Source organism: Phyllostomus hastatus, unplaced genomic scaffold (genome assembly GCF_019186645.2).
Source record: "Phyllostomus hastatus isolate PE091 unplaced genomic scaffold, TTU_PhHast_1.1 phas_scaffold_1066, whole genome shotgun sequence".
Lineage (NCBI taxonomy): Eukaryota > Metazoa > Chordata > Mammalia > Chiroptera > Phyllostomidae > Phyllostomus > Phyllostomus hastatus.
Genome location: NW_025334004.1, coordinates 27,266,942 through 27,289,168, shown reverse-complemented (window position 1 = coordinate 27,289,168; position 22,227 = coordinate 27,266,942). Strand labels below are relative to the sequence as shown.

The following is a 22,227-nucleotide window of genomic DNA, read 5'->3' as shown; positions in this document are numbered from 1 at the left end:
TTGCTGTTTTACACTTTGCTTCTCTGTACTTATAGGAATTTTTAAAAAAGGAGTTCAGTGAAGAAAATGTTTTATTTTGGCTAGCATGTGAAGATTTTAAGAAAACGCAAGATAAGAAACAGGTATTTCTTCCACTTTATCATTATGTTCTCCACAATTTACTTTTCTCTCCTTATAAGCTTACAGCCGCCATTCCAAATCTATTTGGAAATTGCCTCGAGAAATCTGATCCACTTGGACTTGGGGGAAGATTTAAGCTCCAGGTTAGGTACCCTGTGTTGCTCAAATACGCCTAATTTTAAACAGAGGGTGTTACTCCATGTTTAAATGGAGCCGTGCAAACGGACAAACAGTTAAAGCAAAAAGGACAACGTACGTCATTCAGAGTTCGTCACCGTGCACGATTTGTTTCTGCGTGAATAGGTTCTTAGGAGGCGGCCCCCGGAGTGGGGCCGGTCGGCGTTTCGTACAGAGGCCGTGAAATGATAAGCAGACGTGGCGGCAAAAGCAGGCTGCCTCCGATGGATCGTCAATTATTCAGTATATCTTTACGGAACGTCCCGGAGTTGGCAGGCGTCCCACGTAAAACGTTCCTGCCTATCCTCCTGGGTGGCTGGCTATGTGCTCTTGGCCAGGTTCGGGGGAGGGGCAGCCAGCATCTTCTGCCGCTGAAGGTTGGGGATAAGGCGGGTGGAAGAGGTGGAAGAGGTTATGGGGAAGGAGGCCGGGGGACTGGGAGGGTTTACGAGGCCGGTGCCTGTGTATTTCTAAGAGGCTACCAGCGAAATGCCAGCAGGGCCCGGTGGGGAAGGTACCTGAGCGAGGCTGTTGGTGTGAGGCTGTCGGGAGTGGTGGGGACTGGGGTCGTCAGGGGCAGCTGCGCTGCCTGCAGCGGCTGCTGCAACTGGTTGTTGAGCTGACTTTGGCAGTGAATGCTTTGGGGTCTGTGGCGATCTGGGCTTTCCCTGCTTCGAGTTCTGCCCACCTCGGTCTTCGCCTGCCCACGCCTGGGCCCAGAACCCTGAGGGGCCTTTCCTCCTGACGCATCTAACCCAGAGAAGCTGGACGCTTGGATTCTTGTGTAAACCCATCCGACTTGATAAGCATGCAAACTAATTTTTAAAGAAAAGTTAAGCCCTGCCGGCCAAACGGGACACATCCCTGGGCAGAGGTGGGCTGCCAGGTACTGAGCACCTGTCTGCAAGGCCCCACTCCCCACGGCCAGCAGTCACTGCGCGTTTGCAGGCCACGGCTTGGAGAATGTCCATCGTCGGCTTCCTCGGAGGGTCTTGTGGACCCAGACACACTCTCCCCAAGGAGGAGCCGGGGGGCCTTCCTCTCCACAGGGGCAAGGCTGGGTTCTGAGGTAGCTTCCCTGTGGGTTGCATTTCCTAGGTCCACCTAGAAGGACGGCCAGGGCATTTGCTTTTGTCCACTGCGGCTTTGATTCCCCCATGACTTTGCCCAAGCCTCCAGGGGGCGTGGCCTCAGAGTGCAGGAGAGAGGGCCCGCTTTGGAAGGCCAGGACATTGGCCTTCCGACAGCCCTCAGGAAGGAGTGCCCACCATTCTCTGTGCCCTGGGCACCCGGGACAGGGCTCCGGGACAGCCTCCCATAAATGCTGGACTGGGCAGTTGTTCGTCCAGCCTCACCCGACACCCCAGCTCAGAGTCAAGCGGTAGATCGGGTGTCCGTTCCTCTGCCTTATCCTTTGCGTGTTGGAGGTGAGAGGAGCCTACAGGGTGGCCAGCCCACCTCTCCCTGGACAAACCAGGGAGCCGAGGCCCCTCCTGGGCCAACCTGGGACCCGAGCCTGCACTCCGAGGTCACCCAGCCATTTCCCCTGCAGACCGTGCCGGCGGGTCTCTCAGGTCAGCTGCGTTCGCCAGATCTTGTGGGGTTTCTGCTCAGGGCCAGGCCTTCCAAAAAGCATGGGGGACACACAGGGAGAGGACGGATGAGCTGCTTTGGGGAACAGGCACCGGGAGGGGAAGCCGCTTGTGAGTGTGACGAGTCCAGAAACGGGAAGTGCAGGTTCTGTGGGAACGCAGGCAGGGGGCGGTCTGGAAAGCCCCCGAGGGGAAGTGACTTCTCAGCCGATGACACCTGAAGCGGAGTCTGGGGGTGGGGTCGTGTGGCTGGACGAGGGGACAGCAGATGGGGAGAAATTTCTGGAGAGGAGAGCTGGAGGAAGACCAGATGGCTGCAGGGTCACGCTCTGCGGAGCTGAGGCTGGGGGGCAGGTGGGGCCACACCTGCAGGACACTGGGAAGCTACGTGGTAGGTGGCACCGGCCCATCCACATCCTGCAGACAGAGCTGCCGGAATCTGGCAGCCCCTGTCTGCACCCCACACCCCTGACACCCAAACTGTGACTCCTTGGAGGTTTGTGTCCCTAAGCCTGGCATGTGCCCAGTGACGGCTGCAGTGCAGCATGTGCTCCTCACCGTCAAGTGCCTGAGCAAGCAGACGGTGCTGGAAGGGAGGAGGCGGCCGTGAGCCCGCGGTGTCCGGGCCTGTCTGGGTGACCGCACGGAGCCTTGTGGCTCCGCCCGTCCACCCAGGGGCTGTGGTGGGACAGATGCAGCAGCAGCTGGCTCAAGCCGCCAGCTGTGGCGCAGACAGAGCCAGCGCGCAGACCAGCCTCCGACTCCAGGGCCTGCGAGTTCCGTAGTGGGTCTGCTGCAGGGGAAGTAAAACCAGGAGCAAGTTCAAAACCACTCACTTAGAGAAGCGGAGGAGGAGAGCCGCACGGGGAGAAGTCGGCCCGGTGGAATTCCGCCATCAGACTTACAGCATCTGGAGTGTGTTGAGGGTTTCTCTCTGCAGCGACCTAAGGCAGTGGGGGGATCCATGCGGACCTCATTTTTGCTTCCTTTATTTTCAATAGGGCCCGAGCTGGCTTGGTTTCCGTTCTTTTACTGGGTGTCTCCAGCCAGATCTCCCCTTCCCACTGGCTGACTTAGCTGGGCTCCTGTATAATGTATTTCTTGTCTGTATCGCTGGCGGTTCCCTCTTACAGGCAGTCTCCAGAGGTTTGCGGTCCTTTTCTTCCCCAGTGTATCCAAGTGCCTGGGTCAGTGCCAGGCACACGGGACTTCCAGCCCTTCCCACTCAGATCAGCTGACACCTGAAGATCCCCCGTGGGTGGGGGCCTAGCCTTCCTGGGTCTCACTTGGTGCTGCCGTTGCAGCCCTGGACTTGAGAGGTGAACCTGAGTCCATCCTGCTGCTGCTGGGTCCTCCCTGGGCTGCGACTTGGCCCCGGGCAGGCAGGAAAGCAGCCCCAGGTTCGGGAGGGTCTCGATACTCTGCCTTTGTGGTGGGGGTGGTGGGGCTCTAGGGACTTGGGAGGGCGTCCCCCCCCTTGCCCCCTCCCTCCTCGGGGTTCCGGGGGTGGTAGCACCTTCCAGGTGTTCATATTCAGCAATCAGCATTCAAAGCAGTTCCCTCTGTTTGCACTTGCTTTTTTTTTTAAAGATTTATTTATTTATTTTTAGAGAGGGAAGGGAGGGAGAAAGAGAGAGAAACATCAATGTGCGGTTGCTGGGGGCCTTGGCCTGCAACCCAGGCATGTACCCTGACTGGGAATTGAACCTGCGATGCTTTGGTTCGCAGCCTGCGCTCAGTCCACTGAGCTACGCCAGCCAGGGCTATTTGCACTTTCTTTATGGGTTAACATTTTTCTATGAAGTGCCTTTTCCCCATGGATTAGCACGTGAGATGTATCTGTCTTCTAAAACAAAGCAGTATTGATGTTTTATAAAACCTCAGCAAAAACTCCACCAAGGTGTTCATTCTTGGGTTACCTCTGAATTCCTTCCTTCCTTCCTTCCTTCCTTCCTTCCTTCCTTCCTTCCTTCCTCCCTCCTTCCCTCCTTCCTTCCCTCCCTCCCTCCCTCCCCCCTCGGCACATGCACCTTGGGCCGGTTTACAATGTGACAAGGACCGACATGGACATGGCAGCCTGTGCAGCTTTGTAAAAACCAAACTGAGAGTCGGGGTGGGGAAGTGGGGGGGTGGTGCAGGGTTTCTAGTCATAGCTCTGAGAGCTGCTTGTCCTGGTATTTAAGTGTGATGGTGCCTTTTAGAGCTGACCAAGTTATGGGGACAGTTTATCGTATTTATTCTTCTTATTGTGTTGAACACTGCAACCAGGTCCAGGATTTTGGAGTGATTGCTATTCTTGGTTAAAGTAATAGTAAAGATTTTCCTAAAAGGCTGAAACACCGCCCTCTTTATGTAAAAAATAAAAGTGTCTAAAAATCCAAAAGTGACATGTGTCCTCCTTAGGGGAAATTCATTCATTCGGCAGTGGGTGCAGTAGAAAGGGCTGTTCCCTTCACCCCTCAGCTCACCCTCCCTCTGGTCTGGGCTGTGTCTTCCCAGCCTTTGCCTCTCGACGTGGGCCTGGCTGGGTCCAGGCTGAGCCCATTCCGAGCTCAGCTGTTCTCGGTGCGGCCTCAGGCCCGCCCGGCGCCTCATTCCTTCCCCGCGCACTTTACCGTGTTTAGATGTTATCTGCCAACTTCCTCTTACTATAACCGAGGTGTCACCGACCTCCCTGTGTACTGCATTTTCATTACGAAAATATTTATTGTTTGCTGTTTGCAGCTGAGTCAAAGAGGATACTACAGTTGCATGTTTCTTCCTGGACTATTTTTTGCTTTGCTTCTTTTCATAGCCCTGTACCATGCGTCTCGATACCATGTTGCACGGGTTCGTGCCTCTCAGTTCACCTCTGCAGTTACGGTTCACCCGGGGACAGTCCTCCTGGGCCCTCTGGCCACAGCCCCCTGGGTCTTCCTTTACCGCCTCTGGCCACTCCCTGGGCCCCTGTCCTGCCCCCTGCACCCAGGCGCTCCCGTCGGAGTCACTCACTCACTGCAGTGGAGGATGGCCAGCAGTAGCCTCTCGAGAAAGGGGATGTGGCAGGTGGATGTGTAAAGATCTTGTTGAATGAAAATGTAATTTCCCCCCTACTCTCCCCCTTCGTTGATGATCTGACAGGGCATAGAACGGAATGAATTCTAGGTTGAAACTCATTCAGAAATTTAAAGACATTTCCCACTGTCTTCCCTTCTGTGACGCATCAGTAGTTTATAGGGGAGCCGATTTGTTTTCTTTGCTGTTTTATCTCCGGAAGAGGACAGGATTTTTTTTTCAACACCAGTATTCTAAACCTGTACCGTTTGGGGCCTTGGAGGGATTGGGGTTCATTCATAGTGTGGGCATTTTATGGAGCCATTTAGTCTGGAAAGGTATAGTTCTGGAAAGTGTTCTTACGTTATTTTTTTATCATTATTTTTTCATCTCTTTGGCTTTTAGTTCCTACTTTTCTTTGGAGATTTCAGCTTTATCTTTAAATCCCTCTGTTGAAAGTTTTATGTGTTTTTTTTTGTTATTGTTTGTTTTCTTTAGACCCTCTAGTCTCTTTTGGGTGGCCGCAAGCCTAATACGTTTGTAGACTAGATACATCTGTGATCAGCTAGCCTGGGAAACATGTGCTGTGGGGTTTGTATGCAGAGTTTAACCTCACCCTCGTGCTCAGTTCGGCGCCTCGTCCTTGCCCTCTTTCCTGCTTCTGTTCCGCAGCCCCCCCCCCTCTGCCCCCAGTCAAGTTCATTAGAGGAGAGACCTCGGGGGCCAGGAGGAAGGGGAGAAGGAGAGAGAGGGGGGCGGGAGGTGCTCACCTGAATGTTCAGAGTTGGGGGTCGGCGACCTGGGGGCCTGACGGTTTCTTTCTGCGACGCCCCCTTCCGGCGGGACTGCCCGATGCCCACGCTTCTGCCACTTTTGAGCGTTTCTCGCCGCCGCCCGCCCCGACCTTGCAGGCGCCTGGGGTCGCTCGGGCTGTCTGCGGCCTCATTCGCTGTCCCCCCGCCGCCTGCTTTGCGTTTCCTGAGCCCGTTCTCGGCAATATTCTCAGATCATGTCCTTGACATTTTCTTTGCCTCATTCTCTGTCTGAGGCTGATCTCAATAAAGGCGGTGGCTTGCGCCTTTGATTGTCCTACGCGGCCTCCCCCACTGTCCACCTCTGGCGCAGTGACAGGCTGGGGAGGACCAGCTGACGGAGATGGGCGCAGGAAGCAGCGTGACCAGAGCTTGGTGGCAGGCAGGGTGGCGGGGTGAGGCAGGTGTCCGGGGAGCTCAGTCCCCAGCTTCCTGGAGGAGAGACGGCAGGACCCACTGGCCAGGAGGGGGCCACTCCTTTCCGTGGTCTCTGCGGGCGGCGGGGGGTGGGGGGGAGCCTAGAAATCAGCCACCTGCGTGGTCCGCAGCTTGGGGGGAGGGTTGGACTGACATCTTGGGAGACCGTATGACTAGGAAGCAGTCAGCCTAGGGCATAACTCTGGGGAACCCCAGAATCTTTGGGGGGGGACAGAGAGATGGGAGCTGGCCAGGGAGACAGGGAGCAGCTGGAGAGCCCCAAGAGGGCAGCGGTGCTGGGCAGGCCCAGGGCCGCCGGGCGGGCGGTGCAGAGGGAGGGCTGAGCTGGCCGGCCGGTGGGCAGGAGCCATGCGGAGGGGGCAGGGAGCGGGTGGGGGCAGGGAGAAAGCAGGGACTCGGTGCACACTCCTGTTTTGCGGGGTTTCAGTACGAAACCGGGGTGGGGGGGGTCATCAGCTCTGGGAGGGTGTGAGTAAAGGGGGTGTTCTTTTATCTTCCCAGTGGGAAAAGTTGAAGCTCGTTTGTTGGGCGAGGGTGAGGAGACAGAACAAACAGCAGCGCCCTTCTGGGCTTCGGGGGGCTGGTGCCCCTGCTGCTCCTCGGGGCCAGTGCCTGGTTCGGGGGCTGACAGGAGAGGGCACCTGCCCCCCCCCCACCCGCACCTGCACGTGCTGGGAGCGGAGCCTGGGCACCCGCACGGCTGGTGTCAGGCTGGAAGGGAGGCCCAGACTCGGGTGTCTGGGAAGAGCTCCTCTGGGTGTCCTCGCAGGCCGCCCTCGAGCTGACGCCAAGGGAGGGTCCCAAGTCCTCCCTTGGGCCCCGGGGGGGTCCTCTTCCAGCACCTCCTGGGGCTGCCAGGGCGGGGTGCCGGGCACATCTGCCCTCCGCAGGGGGCCGTCCTCCGGGTCACAGCCCGAGTCATGGACCTGTTCCTGTCCTGGCCGGAGCCAGAATAGGGTTAACAAAGCTCTGGAAAATCGACCAAAATAGCTCGAGAGACGAGGTTCTTCTTTTAAGTCTTCTCACCATGGACACCAGGCCCTCCCGTGACCAGCTTGCGGTCGGCCGGCTCAGGGTTTCCCTTTTCAGTCACGCTTCCTACCCCGGCCCAGATAAGCCCTGCGGCTGCTGCAGCCCGTTCAGCCGGACGTGGGGGCACTGTGGGGACGCGCACCCCCGATGCTGTCCCCAGACAGAGACCCAGGAGGGGGGGCCTGGAGATGTACCTGCCGGCAGGCCCCCAGAACCCGCCTCCTCTCCTCTGGGCCTCTCCTCCCTCCCACCCCACACCTCGAGCTACTGGCTCATTACACTTCTTTTCAGAACCACCCAGGACAGCCTGGGCTCCCCTGGAACAGCGTGTGTGTGTGTGTGTGTGTGTGTGATTGTTCCGGGGGAGGGGAGGCCTGACGTGCTGTCTGCCCCCCGAGCTTTGCACGGGGTCCGTTCACCTGACTGGCTGACATGTCCGTGGGGTCTGAGAGCAGGCGGGAGTGTCCAAAGGTGGTCCCTCCCGGCAGAACGGCGGTGATGGGAGGGGGGTTTCTTCGAGAGGCGGGAGCAGCCGCAAAGTGCTGTCCCCCCTGGGTCTGGCGGACGGTCCCCAGACGGGCCCCCGGGAGGAGCCGCGCTGGTCTGAAGAGGCTCCTCGTGTCTTCGAGCCTGGCGTTGGTGAGCTGCTCACGACCAGAGTGGATGCGGAGCGGGCACCTGGGCGGGCTTTCTGGAGGACGAGAGGTGGTCGGGCCTCGGCCCCGTGGGGCTTTTTCTCAGGGGGTCCTTGGAACCTAACTACGTTGTTGAAGGACTGCTTTTCTTCTGCTTTCAAGCACCAGGTGGTGCAGACCCCTGGTGTTTTCCATAAGGCCGAAGGGTTTTGTAGACTGGGAAACCTAAGCCAGGCTCTGGAGCTTGGGGGGGGGGGGCCAGGGGGGCAGCGGGGAGGGGAGGAGGGCTCTTGGGAGAGAACAGGCAGTTTTCCAGGCCTCTCAAGACCCCTCACTCCCCCCCACAAATCACAGCTCCAGGCTGTGTTTCAGAGGCATTTATGGCCTGGCTTGCCTGCAGGGTGAGGTCATGCTTTAGGCTTTGATGTTTAAAGACACAGCCCCAGGTTTGCACCTGGAGGTGTGAGTGCAGGCACTTTACTTTCTCTGAGTGAAGAGACGAGCCTCAGGGGGCAAGGCCTGGGAGAGCCAGGCAGGAGGCAGCTGGTTTTAAGACAAAGCACTTACCGTGTACTCGGCCACGGTGGCTTTTCAGAGTGCTAGAAGTGCGCACCTCTCCCACGTCTGCTCACAAGCCTTTCCAGGGCTGGGGCGGCACAGGCCTGCCCTTGGGACTCAGGGCGGCCAGTGAGTGCCCTCTCCCTCGCTCGTACGCGCACGCCATCACCAGGAAAAAACCCTGCCCTGGGACCCGGCCGGCAGACCGCACCACCTGGAGCGGGCAGTGTACGTATCCTGCAGGCAGGGGGCTGGGCAGCAACGCCAGGCGTTGGGGCCACACAGTCCTGAGTCTCCCTGCAGGGAAGCGGCGCCCACAGGACAGTGGCACTTGGCTGGGTGCCGCCAGGGTCAAGGAAACGGGCCTGGCGGTTGGGCGCCTCGTGTGTCCCGAAGCCCAGCGGGCGCCTGATAACGGGCTGGACATGTGTGTGCGCCGTTTCCCTCGATCTGTTTTGTATTGCGGAAAAGTACACGTCGTAACAAATGTTACCACGTTGGCCGTTGTTTAGGGCCGTCATTCCTATCATTGTAACCACGTTAACGTGCGCGGTTCAGGGCCTTCCGTGCATTCACCGTGTTACACGGCCTCCACCACGAGTGCCAAGGTTTCTCGTCATTGGCCCCACATGGAAATCCCTCACCCCACGAAGCAGCTACTTCCCTTTCCCCGTCCCCCAGCCCTGGGCGGGCGGCCGGCCACTCGTTTTCCATCTCCGTGGGTGTGCTGGGTCTGGATGTTTCGGATGAATGGTGTCATGCACATGTGGCCTCCAGAGTCCGGCTTCTCTCAGCACCACGGTTCCAAGGGTCACCCATGCTCTGCCCGTCTCAGGACTGCGTGCCTGGTTATGGCCCAATGGTGCTCCCATGAGTCCTTAATTCGGAGGAGTCCTGAATGGTACACATGTTACCCGCTGTGCCTCAGGAGTCTTTCTGTCATTCTTTACAAATGCACAGCGTAGCAGTTTAGTGACAGGAGGTGGAGGGGCAGCCAGCCACCCCCCAGGCCAGGCCAGGCTGGAGCAGAGAGCTGAGCTCAGGCCGGGAAGGGCCGAGCTCACAAATAACAGGCTCCGTGTGTCTCCCGCAGATGCAGGAGAAGGCGAAGGAGATTTACATGACCTTTCTGTCCAGCAAGGCCTCGTCCCAGGTCAACGTCGAGGGGCAGTCCCGGCTCAATGAGAAGATCCTGGAGGAGCCACACCCCCTGATGTTCCAGAAACTCCAGGACCAGGTAAGCTGACGTCCTGGCCTGCATGGTGACTTGAAGCCCACGTGTGTCCCCAGCCTCGCGCATGGGGGAGGGAGCCGTGGTGGGGGAGTGGGAGGGGGCTGGAATGCAGGCTCTGAAGGTGACCCACAGGAGGCTCCCTCTCGCCTGTGTCCTCGTGGTCTGCGCACAGTTTGAACCAGCAGGGTTACCCGTCTGTTCAGTGCAGATCAGGAGGGAGGCTGGGGCTGTTTGGGGGGCCCACACGGAGGAATCAACATGTGAAAACTGCTGAAGGTGGGACCAGACAGAAAATTCTAGAAAGCAAGCACAAGGACTCAAAGTGACCAGGAACCTGCGACTGTTTCTGTGCAAATATCCAAACATCACCACCTGCGTCCGGGGCCCAGCACTGTAAGCTAGTTCATAACGAGGCCCCTGGTCACCATGATATATTAACCTCCAGCATCACACCTTTGCAAAGCGGGGGAGTCAGGTTTAAAATAGACTTCTGAGGGGTAAACTCGTTTTCTGGCAAGTTTTCGTGCAAGGAATGCCCACGGTAACAGGCAAAGGGATGAAAGTGTGCTCCAGAGGTATTTTCTGAGAGGTGAGTTTGCAGACGGGACTGTCCCTAGTGCGGTCTGTGCTGATGAGACGCTCACCTGCAGAGGGACGCAGGTTTCGAACTGCTGGCGACCCCATTCCGACGGACGAGGTGCAGGCCTGTCCCGGTGCGGTGCCCCGGTGGAGACCAGCCTTGGGCTTGACTCAGCAGTCCTCCCTGGGGAGCAAGCCCGGCACCACCCGGCGGGCTTGTGAAAGCAGACGCGCGGCCCCCCACCCGAGTTAACAGTCAGGTCCCACGGGCCGGGGCAGGCGGAGACTTTGCCTTCCCAACGAGGTCCCAGGAGACGCGGACGTACCGGGAGCGGATGGTGAGAGCCGCGGCTCCGCCGCAGGGGCGGGCCTCCCTTTGCTGGCCTGGAGCATGCGCAGAGCCCAGAGCACGCCCCAGCGTCCCCGAGTCCTCGTCTTTGCTCAGCATCACGCGGGAATCAAACATGCAGCTAGAAAATACAAACGTGAGAAGTAGTTTGAAAATGGTTTCCCATGGACACAGTGGCAAGGGCGAATTCCCCTGGATTCTGAACCAAATCCGGGTGCTGAAGGAACTCGGCCTGGGAGACTGGCAGGCGGTGATCCCGAGGCCGAGGGAGGGGTGTTACGGGCCCGGACTTGTGCGGGAAGTGGCGTACACGGCCAACAGGCCGCTCTGGTGGCTGTAGCCCCGTGAGGACGCCTGCCCCGCCCCCGACCTCTGTCTTGCGCAGGGCTCCGGCTGCACTGCCAAGTGCAGCGGGCGGGGGAGCTGTTCCCAAGCCCCTGTGCTCCAGGTGCATTTCCACTCATCACATGGCTACTACCCAGAGTGCCCTTCCGCGACCTTCCGTGCCCACTTGGCAGGTGTCTCACTGCATCACCAGTGAGCATTATTCTCATTCCGGTGATGAGAAAAGCAAGGTTCAGGGACACGAAGTGGTTTGATAGCACAAAGTCGCCCCGGTCAGAGGAAGGGCTGGAAGGGCTGGAAGCTGACTCATTCTCATCTGCCTGCTTTCAAAGGCCACACTGGTCCCGGCCACGGGAGGCTGGTCACTGCCCCTCAGGGCCCCACGAGCCCAGCTGGAGCAGAGGGGCTGGCGAGGCCGCGTGAGTCCTGGCGTCCCCACTTCCCGGGCTGCAAAGGCCAAGGTCGCAATGAGGAGGGAGGCAGACCGACCCCACTCTCTGCGGGGACCCCGCCATCCCCGCGGTGGGGGCCCCAGCTGCACCCCACTGGAGTCACGTGTTGGGAGGCTTGTAGGTCCAGAGAGGAGGGACACAGGAGGCAGAGGAAGACTTCTTTCAAGTGACAAAAGAAAAATATTTCAAAAATAACTTTTATCTACCCAACTATAAAAGTCATATGTGCTCAACAAGAGAAACTTGGGAAACCAAAATATGAAGCCCCCCAAAAATTATAATCCCGTACCTTGACATGACCACTAGATAACACTTGACCTCTAGACTTCCCTCCTTTTTCCTAGAAACACACGTCCCAAATGCCGCATGGTGCATTCCCAACCATTCAACGCAGAGAAAGTGCTTCCAACCCACCATCCATTGTTAATGAATGCTACCTTGTGTTGCCTCCCTGCCAAGAGACAGGCTGAGGCTTCCAAAAAAAACCCAAAGTGCCTTGATACCCTGTTGTTCCAAGTCATTTATCTGAGGGATGAAGAGGCACTGACTATCTTTCTGAGGCACAGTTGGTGGAGACAAGGTATTCAGGCCCTGAGCGGACCCCACGGCAAGTCCCGGTGAGGGGCCTCCGGGTTCTGTTCCACGTCAGAAAACCCTGCCCCCCGAGGGCCCGCCGGCAGCCACCCACGTGGGTGCCCAGCGCAGTCTGTGGGTCTCTGCTCCCCAAAGGCCCCCGAGAGAGCCCGGGGCTCCTAAGCAGGGGAGTTGGGAGCTGAGGGGAGCCTGCTGGGGACCACGAGATTTTACACCACCTTCCAAAAGAACAAAAAACACCCTTCTCGGCTTCTCTGGCTTCGTTGAGCCCCACTGGCTCTATCTGGGAGCTGTCGGAGCAGCAGTCGGCTTGGGGTTTTCAGGGGCCCCCCACCTGGAAGACTTCCGGTGGCCTCAGCCCCCTGTCCCAGCGGGGGCGTGCCCTGTCCCCTGCAGGCTGCTCATGGGGCAGCCGGGACCTGGAAGCCTGATGCCCAGCATCCTCCCTGAGCACCAGGGGAGATGAGCCGACATCCAGGCATCTCATGGAAACGGCTCCTCCGGCCTTCCTTTGGGTCCTGTTTATTCTTGGTTCACACACAGTGCTGACGGGCTCCGGGTTTCGGTCCGCAGCAGGGAAGTGCTGGTAGAGCCGTGGAGAGCTGGGTGGCAAGAAGTGGTAACTGACGTCTGGGCGGGGAGACAGAAATGACACCAGACCCAAACCACAGCACGGTGACTCAGAGCCACCGGGCGTGGGGCCCCCAGCCCGCAGGCCACACGGGGGGCACCCCTGCGCTGCGGGGTGGTGACAGGATGAGGGATCTCCATGGCCCTAAGCATCAGGCAAAACTTAAAGTGTGGTCAGCACGTTCTGTGAGGAATGTGTTAGACGTTTTAATAAGCATTTCACCGAAATGATATATTTTTAAGTGATTTAATTTTTAATGGAGTTTATTGGGGTGGCATTGGTTAGTAAAATTATCTAGGTTTCAGGGGGTGCAGTTCTCCATCATGTGCATGTGGCACTGTGTGTCCACCACCCAAGTCAATTCTCCTTCTGTCGCCGAGTGCGTGACCCCTCCCACCGTGTGCCCCTCCCCCACCCCTCCCCCTCTGGTAACCACCATTCTGTTGCCTGTGGCTGTGAGGTTTTGTTTGTCAAAATGGTATCTTCAGAGAAGTTTGTCATTCTGTTGTTTGGAAAACTCGTGCGAGTGGAGAGATCGTTCTGTGATACAATTCGACTTGGCAAATGTTTAAGAATGAAACAGTTGGAAGGCTGCTCCGTGACCCGCAGTGTGCCACGTGGAAGATTTAAAACAGAGTTCCGCAGCTACAAGCCCCTCGGCCCCAGTGCACACGCGTGTCTCCTGCCCCGATGCCTCCGGTTTGAATGGGACAGTAAGGAGATGGGAGAGGACGGAAGGGTCAAGGGCCGTTCACATGGCAACCTGAGGATCGTTGCTTTCTCGGGCCGTGAAAGAGAGGGCTGCAGGTCTGGGGGGAGCAGGGCGCTCATTCTTGCTCGTTAAGTCACAGGGCTCCCAGTGCCTGACTTACGGCAGATTTGGGGGTGCAGCAGGACGCCCTCACCCAGGCTTTGGGATGGGCGAGAAGTCTGCTCTGGGGGAGGCCGAGTGGAGGTGGCCTTCTCCACCGAAAAGGAAGCCCTCAACCTCTGATGCTTAAAAAAAAAAATCAGCCCTGACCAGTGTGGCTCTGTCGGTTGGGCCTGGGCCCACAAAGTGAAAGGTCTCTGGTTCGACTCCCGGTCAGGGCACAGGCCTGGGTTGTGGGTTCCGTCCCTGGTCAGGGTGCGCACGAGAGGCAACCGATATTTTGGTCGATGTTTCTCTCTCACATTGATGTTTCTCACCCTGTCTTTCTCCCTCTCCCCTTCTCTCTAAAACAAATACAACCTTTTAAAAAAAGGTAGAAAGACTTCAGAGGGATGTCAGCAGCCCCAGCCACATCCTTGACAGAGGAAGGAGCGTGCATCAGGCCCCTTTTCAGCGGCCTTGTGTCTGCGTTTCCCCAGAACCCACGAAGTGAGAATCACTTCCTTTTCAGATCTCAGGAGGAAGGGTCGGACCAGCTGGCGAGGACCCAGAGCCGGGGGAGGGGCTGCCATGGCTCTGGGGGTGACTTGGGGGTCCTCTCCAACCCCTTGTTTCTCCAAGTCTGCCGTGGTGGCTGGGGCTGCGGATTCTGGAATCCTCCGTCTTGTGGGTGCCAGCTGACATTCGCTCCCAAAAATCCAGTCCGGGCCAGAAACCAGCATTTTCCAATGTGCGAAGCCAGAAAGGGCAGGTCGTAGGTTTTCATTCCAATGGAGGGAAAGTTGGCTGCCTGCATCTGCCACAGCTGTTCGCCTTATGAGGGGTGGGGCGGGAAGGACGGGTTTGAAATGCCTGGAGATTTTTTTGTGGCTTTGAAATGGCGTTTAGGCGAGGAAGAGAGGGGGTGGGCACCAGAAGGGCATTGAGCTCTCCCTCCCATGGCAAAAGACAAACGTGAAATACCTCTGCCCTGCTCAGAAAGAGCGTCCTGTGGGCTTTGGATTTGAGTATTACAGACTCCGGGGAAAAGCGGACAAAGTGCCACCACCCTGGTGTGACAGCATGGGACCCGTGGGCCGTGCGGGGGTTCGCCTCAGCCGGGGTCTCTGTGTCCATCCATGTCCAGTCTCTCTCTGGACTTCGGGTCCCACCCCAGCACGTCTGCCTGCCACCGCTGGGGAGCCTGTCCAGGAGCCTGTCCAGGGTGACCGAGCTTCCGGGGGTCCACTCTGGCACTCTGGGACGAGGGCAGACCTGAGCTGCTTTGTCTTCTCCCCGCTCCCTGCCCAGCTGCCCTCAGGCCTCCTCCCGGGCGCACCCCGTCCCCACTTCAGAAGAGGGGGAGGTGGTCTTCCAGGCGAGGACACCCTGTGGGTGCCCTGACCCAGCAGCCTCTTCGCCGCCCAGCCGGCTCTGCCGTCACTGCACGGCTGGAGGGCTGCAGCGTGAGGGGCCTGCTTCCCTTGCACTTTCTGTCTGTCTGTCTGTCCGAGTATGAAAGCATGTCTGTAGTCTAGGCATCGGGAGAGAGAATCCAGAGGCCGGAGGTCTTGCCACCTTCTTTCAGCAATTTTTATATAAAAACTCAACCCAGTTCTTGCAGCGAATATATGACATCCCCTTAATAAAACTGGCATGAAAAGATTTATTTTTTTTCCCCTCCGTGTACCCAGTTGAAATAACGTGGTGGAGGGTTTTGAAGAGAAGAAAGGACGTGTGTTTAGTTTAGGTCTTTCAGTGTCCTCGTCTCCAGAGAAGTGTTGGGAGATTTATTAGGCTTGACGTGTGCTTAACCGAGACAGTGTGGACATGTCCACGGAGAGGCTCCTCATTCTCTCCGTGGACGAGGCCTGTTGGGGAGGGGGCCCTTGTCTAGAGCAGCAGGTTCGGAGCACTCTCACGGTGGAGCACCCACGGGGAGGCACATCCCAGTCGGGCCCGGCGCCCTCTGGGGTCTCGAGAGGGCGGGTGCCTGGGTTGTGGGATGGGGGATGGCCAGCGCCGCGGTCCTCGGGTCCTCGCGGCTGCACCTGGGCGGGCAGGCTCCCGCGGCTCTTCCCGAGGGCTCCCACCTCCAGCTGCCTGCGGGATCGGATCCCGAGGCAACGATGCCGAACAGTTTACAGTCTGGGCACGCAGCGCACAGATGTGGGGCTGCCAGAACCGGAACCTGCGGAGCCACAGCTGTCTTGGCCAAAAAAAAAAAAAAAAAGGTACAGAATGCAATTTAGCTGCCAGCTTGAGTTTTCCGCCTGAGCGGCGGCCTGCCTCTGGGAAGGAGCGAGTGCCCCGAACGGCCCACTCAGACGCCTCGGCCCGCGGGAGCCCCACCCCCACCCTGGACGCGGCTCCGCGTCCTTCTCTGTCCTGCACACGCGTGGGGCGTGTGGGTTGGGTGGCAGGCACCGTCCAGCCCCCGTGAGGCCAGGTCTCCCCATCAAAGAGTCCTAGTTTTGTAGAACCTTCTGGAACCCTGAGGGCTATCTCATTTTCTGGGCTCCCCGAAGAGTGAGGTGAGATCGATAGTTTGGTTTAGTTTCCACGGGCTGTCATACCAACTTGCCACAGACGGAGTTGCTGCAAACAACAGAACTTCATCCCCTCGCAGTTTGGGAGGCCAGAGGTCCGGAGTGAAGGTGGTGGGGCAGGGGTGGGGGGAGCTGTGCTCCTTCCGAAGGCTCCGGGGAGGCATCCTTGCTCACCTGTCCCTAGCTTCTGGGGGTTGCTGGCAGTCCTCGGTGTGGCCTGGAGCTGCGCCACCCCCGGTTCTCTGCCTCCGCCGGCAGGAGGCCCCCTTCCCTCCGTGAGCCTCTGCGTGCCCTCCTCCCATCAGGATACCACCCCAAGTCCGCCGTGACGTCATCTTGACATCCTCCGCCAACCCCGTGTCCAAGGGGGGTCGCATTCTGAGGTTCCCGATGGAAATGAAATGGGGGGCACTGTTCAGTCCACTCCACCGAGACCCTTGGAGGTATTTATTTGCCATGCATACACGCGAACACACTCCCTGTTAAAATTTTATTTTTCAGCCACGGTTTACATTCCGTGTTATTTTGCGTTAGTTTCAGGGGTGCAGCACAGGGGTTAGACAATCACATACTTTACGAAGTGCTCACGGAACTCCTGAAGAGCCTATCTGGAATCAAATTGTCTTTATTTTTAGTGCATTTACAAATGTTAGTGCTTAGTCACTTACCATTCGCGCACACTTTTCCGTGCTAAACGCTTTTTGCAGGCTCCATTTTTATAGGCCGCCGGTCGGTCTGCCACGTGGGTGACAGTGCAGCATAGGGGTTGGGAGTGTGGCCTCCGGAGCGTGACTGCCCATGCTCGCCTCCCACTGGTCCCTCTTGCTCACCGTTGCGGCCAAAGCGTGCCCCACCCCGAGTCATGTGATCTCTGAGGCCAGGTGCATCAGGACGTGACTGTGTTCGGAGAGTCTCCGAAGAGGTGTTTAAGGTTACATGAGGTCACTGGGGGTAGGCCCGGGTCAGTGCGACTGGCGTCCTTCTAAGAAGAGGATATTAGGGCACAGACACACGCAGAGGGAGGACCGTGGGAAGACGCCAGTGGGGAGAAAGAGCCGTCTGCAAGCTAAGGAGAGAGGGCACAGAAGGAACCCCCCTGCCGACACCTTGGCCTTGGACTTCCAGCCTCCGGAACTCTGAGGAAACGAGCGTCTGTGGTTCAAGCCCGGCAGCCTGTGGCACTCGTTATGGCGCCGGAGCCGAGCGGTACACCAGCCCGTGGGGCAAAGCGCGGAGCCCCTAGGGCCCTGTTTCCTCCTCCGTGTGACCGGGGTTCTCTCGGGGTTTGGGGGAGGACTCGGTGCCGCCTGGTGCTCGGTCAGGAGGCGCCCCCGGTACTCGGGTGACGCCCCGGTTTATTGCACCAGCCCTCTGCTGGTTGCTGCTTGTTGCGTGGTTTCTGTCCACTCACCGGGTGGACATTTATCACGGGGACGGCCACCGGCCCTGTGACCCAGAAGGCTGTGGTCCACCGCTGGGTGCACTGTCTTCAGCCGTGTCCTTAGGGAGACTTTTGGGGAGCATTCTGTATCCTCTAACGGGGGTGTCCCAACCTTTTGGCGCCTCTGGGTCACACTGGGAGAACAAGCGTTGTCTTAGGCCACGTATCAAATACACTGCGGCAGGTAATCCCACCAAAAATCTCACGATGTTTTAAGTAAATTTACGATTTTGTGTTGGGCAGCATCCATAGCCATCCTGGGCTGCATGCGGCCCGTGGGCTGCGGGTTGCACACCCGTGCCGCCACCTTGGCTAAGCACCACCCTTGATGGGCCAAGTGCTCCTAGGCCAGTGCCCCGAAGACCCTTGGCCAGTGACACTGAAGACCCTGTGCAGAGATACAGGGCAGCTCACGGGCCCAGACAACTGAGGCCACTGGGAATGACATCTCTTCTCTTTTTGACATCTGTGGGGTCACCGTGGCCGTAGATGCGCCCCCAGTGACTCTGCAGTGCCGGGAGTGGCCCCGGGAGGTGTGCAAGGCATCCCGAAGACTGGAAGCCCCAGGCTGAAGGTCTCCGAGGGCATTTCACGCCGGCCCGGGCAGGGTGTGGCCCTGATGCTCTCGTTAAACCACTCCCAGCGCCCTCTCCTCCGGCTCGCTGGCACCAGGAGAGAGCCTGCGGCCTCTCGGGACCTGCTGGAGGCTGGGAGAGCCCTGCCAGCCCCTGAGCAGCTCCCGAGCCAGCCAGCCGCTCTGCTGAAGCCGCCTCCTTCTCTCTCTCCCTCCCTCCCCCGCCTCCTCCGGCCCTGGGTGCCTCCAGCCCCTGCCTTTTTTCGTCTCCTCTTTGAAGTGTGAGCCTCAGAGCCACTATAGGCAAACAGGATGTTCCACTCCCACGCGCAGAGACTTCAGAGAGACGCCTGGGTCGAACCGCATCCTGCTGGCAGTGGTGGGTCCCATCTGCCATGCGGCTCTGGGGTGGGAGGGGGCGCGGGGCTGGCGCCAGGAAGGGCACCAGGGAGCTGGCTTCTCAGTCACCCTCTGAGCATCTGGTTCAGACTCGGAACTAGGTGGGCGTCTCCCAGTGCCCTCGGGGGCCTCTTGTGGCCCAAGGGACTGAACCTGGCAGGTGTTGAGGGGTGACATTTGCTTGGCATGTTCGTGGGAGGTCACGTGGTGATAGTGGCATCCCTCATACCCTGGCTATGATTTTTGTATTTTCTGGAAATTGTTTTTCTTTTTTAATGAATAATTTCCCTAAACCTCTGCAGTTCCGTCTGGGATTACAATATTGCTACAAAATAGGTAACTGCAGGGGGTGGGGCGGGGTGGGGGAAGCTTAGGGGGGTGTGGTCTTTCTGCGCAGTTGGAGGTCTTGGATGGAGTGGCGGGAAAGACTCCGGGAAGGGCAGGTCGTAGTTTCAGAGTGGAAAGAAAACCCAAAGCCCTAACTCTTTCCCTGGATTGTTGACTTTGCTGATAGCGAAGTGACCGAGGCAGATCTCCTGTGGCTGGAGCCGCCTTGGGAAAAAGAAGACCTAAGAGCTGAAGGTTCCAGCTCTTCCTCCTCTCCCCCCCTACACCCACCCCCTCTCACCCTAGACAGATGGATGCCCTTGCGTCCTCAGACCCCACCAGGCCTTTCATGCACACCCTAGTTCGTGTGCGTGTAGGCGAAGGGCAGACTTCAAAGATGCCAGGGTTTTCCCACCCGCTCGGTAACTCCGCCTGGCAGGGTGCGCCCTTCTAGACGCCTCTGGAACTTTCCACCTTCCACGGCCGCGCAGTAAGGGAAGGCACCAGGGTGCAAAGTGTGGGCTTTTGGTTGGCAGACCGTCCTGAAAGGTCAGTCACAAGGCCCGAGAGAGAGAAAGAGATGAGGAGATTTCTCCAAAGAGGCTGTACCTCTCAACAGCGGAAAATGCTTTCCTTTCAGCTCCTCTTCTCCCTCCCCCTTTTGAAGGGCAAGGGAGGAGGGTGGGATTGGGGAGAGGGGATGCTGGGAACAGGGACGTGGCTAAGAGAGAGGATGGCTCTGTTAGGACCTGTGGTGTGGCACATGGTGGCAGTCCTCTGATCCCCAGGATTTAGGCCCGGGCTCCATCAGGGGCCATCTGGCCCCTGCCGGGCACACCTTGGGGTCACTTCCAACCCGGACACCGGCTCCTGGGCTCTGTGGGTGTGCAGGTGAGTGCATCCCGCAGCCCAATGCTGCTCCTTTAATCAGAGCCTGTTCCCAAAGCCGCTCCTCGCTTCGACTGGTTTTACTCCCTTGCCCTGCATCCAATAAATCCCACTGTGTCTCTCGGCATGATAATAGGTTTGCTTGTGCTCTTAGATGCCGGGCTTCTGGGGGTCTTGCAATGCTGGCATCCTCTGATATGCCAGTGGCCGGTCCACCACCGCCGTCTCTATGGGAACCGTTTCAGCCCAGCTATCTCAGGGTCCTGGAGAAACCCAGCCCTGGGTCATCTCTCCAAACACCGTGGAGATGCGCCAAGGACCTCTCGATACAAGGCTATGAATCAGCGCTGTGTGAATCCATACTTCCCGTGGAAAATAAAGAGAGATCTGTTCGTGCGACTCCCCAGGCTGTCCTATTCCACTCAGATTATTTCGTGATGACCGGAAACAGCCAGGAAATCTGCCTGGTCCAGCCCGTGACTGACTGTAGCTGTCTCCGAGTGTCTTGCTTGTGTGTGCATTCTTTGGCGTGCGCGAGAGGTATTGAGTAAATATTTGATAGAGTGATTCATGGCCTGGCCAGCCTCACGCTTCAGCCTCCTCTTCCCTCTTCCCCTCAGATCTTCAACCTCATGAAGTACGACAGCTACAGCCGCTTCTTGAAGTCGGACCTGTTTTTAAAGCACAAGCGCGCCGAGGAAGAGGAAGAAGACCCTCCCGATGCCCAGACTGCGGCGAAAAGGGCTTCCAGAATTTATAACACATGAGCCCCCAGAGAGCTGTCAGGGCTGGCAGCTTCCGGGACGCAAAGGAACTCACTCTCAGGATTGTGCAGGTTTTCCAGCTGCTTTGTTACCTGCAAGGACCGAAATGTGCAAAGCCCACCGACGGGATATGTGTATGTCATTAACTGCTTGACCAGTCCGTGTTGCATGATGGCTTATCTTACATAAAAAAAAACCCCAACAACAAATAGCTTTGAAGTTTAAGTTCACAGACACACACACGTACAAGGTGGAACGAGTCCTTACACACTGGACACTGAGCATTGTATAGCTTGATTAAACTTCCTGTGAGGCCACCAGGTGAAACTTTGAAACTTCCAGCCACCTCTGCCCTTTTGAGTCTGTGCTCTGCCTCTGTGGGAGGGGTCCTGCCTGTCCCCAGATTCACGTGGCTCATCGGCTCACGCCGGGGTGGGTCTGGCCACCTCCGGCCACTGCTCACGGGCAGGTTCAGTGCCGGGAAGAGAACAGCCACCCCTACAGCCTCTGCTTTGAGGGGCTGAGTGTGAGCGTCACAGGGTCCTTATTTCTCGTGTGTGGGTTTGTCTGGGTTTTGCCCACAGTCGGCGACGTTTCACGCAATACAGACAAATAGTTCCCCCGGACAGAAGGGAGACCTCAGCCAGGACGAAAGGAAGACCAGTGGGGAGTTAGCTGCTCAGGGCCCCCATGGCACAGGGGTGTGGAATGGGGCTGCGGCACCCAGCCTGTGCCGGCGACAACACGCATGCGCCGTCCCTGTCTCCCATAGTGCACCCGGGGACACGTCTCATCCTTTCTTCTCTGCCCCAGCCTTTGCTGGACTCCCAGCCCGAGACTCCAACAAGGAGAAAGAAATACTGTCTTTTGAAGTCTGTTCTTGGGATGAAAGGCTGTGAGTGAAGTTCTGCTTGGCCCAGACTGACCCAGCCGGCCCCGGGCGCCCCCCAGCCCCCTTCTGGTGAGCCGAGTCCACCAGAGTCCAAGGTCAGGCGCAGTGAGTTCCCTTCTGCTAAGTCTTCCTGCTGGCTGCCTCGGCCAGACCTCCAGTGAGTTCGCCAAACCTTAAACTCCTGTGTGAGAGCAAGGCAACCAGACTCTGTTACTTGTGAGTCTTGCAACTTTTCCATTTATTTATGAATCGCCTGATGTCGAGGGTGACTGTATAATTTACCGGTCAGGCCAGGCCCCTCTTGAGAGAGGAGTGGGGTGAGTTTCATAATTACAGTGGCATCCTGGGACAGTGGCATAAGCTGGGTCTGTCCTGGGGGAACCAGTCCGTGTGGTCACCCCACTGATGACCCTCCCCTAGAGTGACCCCTCGGGCAGTCCCTTAGGTTCTCCAGACTGGGGGAGGGAGGGCCTTGGGGAGACATTCACTGCTGACGACTGACTGGGTCACCCAACTGAACGTCTATCGGAAACTGCAGATGCAGGACCCCTCAACAGGGGGCTTCTGCTTCTTCCCCAGGATGTCTGAGGCCTTCTCCCTGCCTGGGACAAGACGGCGATGCTGAGAATGACACCCTTCATTTGAGAAAGTCAGTCCTTCAAGCAGAGTAGATGGGTGCATTTTAACGCGTGAGGGTTGTCTAGCTCAACTTTGAGTTTACCGGTCAGAAATGTGCAGGGAGGGAGGCAGACCACCCCACTGGGCCAGGGCAGACCCGGGGGCATTTTGGGGCGCACGGAGCGGAGCGGCCTGCCTGGTGCCGCCTTCGGAGAGCCTGTGCCAGCAGGTGGGCTGGGGCCCTTTCTCTGGCTTTCACCCTTTAACCTCAAAGTGAGCCTTTGAGGTGGCGGTCTTGTTATCAGCCCTCGGGTGAAGGAAGCAGCCGGAGTTAGCCGGAAGGT

The 22,227-nt window shown here is 58.0% G+C and overlaps 1 protein-coding gene across 2 annotated transcripts in view; it reads left to right on the top strand.

The window, feature by feature from the left end:
* Positions 1–20,690, top strand: part of RGS10 (regulator of G protein signaling 10) — a 33,486-nt gene extending 12,796 nt beyond the window's left edge. For both annotated transcript variants that reach the window (XM_045854382.1, XM_045854383.1), the window contains exons 3-5: positions 36–122; positions 9,491–9,634; positions 20,230–20,690. In XM_045854382.1, the coding sequence (XP_045710338.1) occupies positions 36–122; positions 9,491–9,634; positions 20,230–20,376 (378 nt within the window). In that variant the 3' untranslated portion in view covers positions 20,377–20,690. The remainder of the gene's footprint in view (positions 1–35; positions 123–9,490; positions 9,635–20,229) is intronic.
* The last annotated feature ends 1,537 nt before the right edge of the window (positions 20,691–22,227 follow it).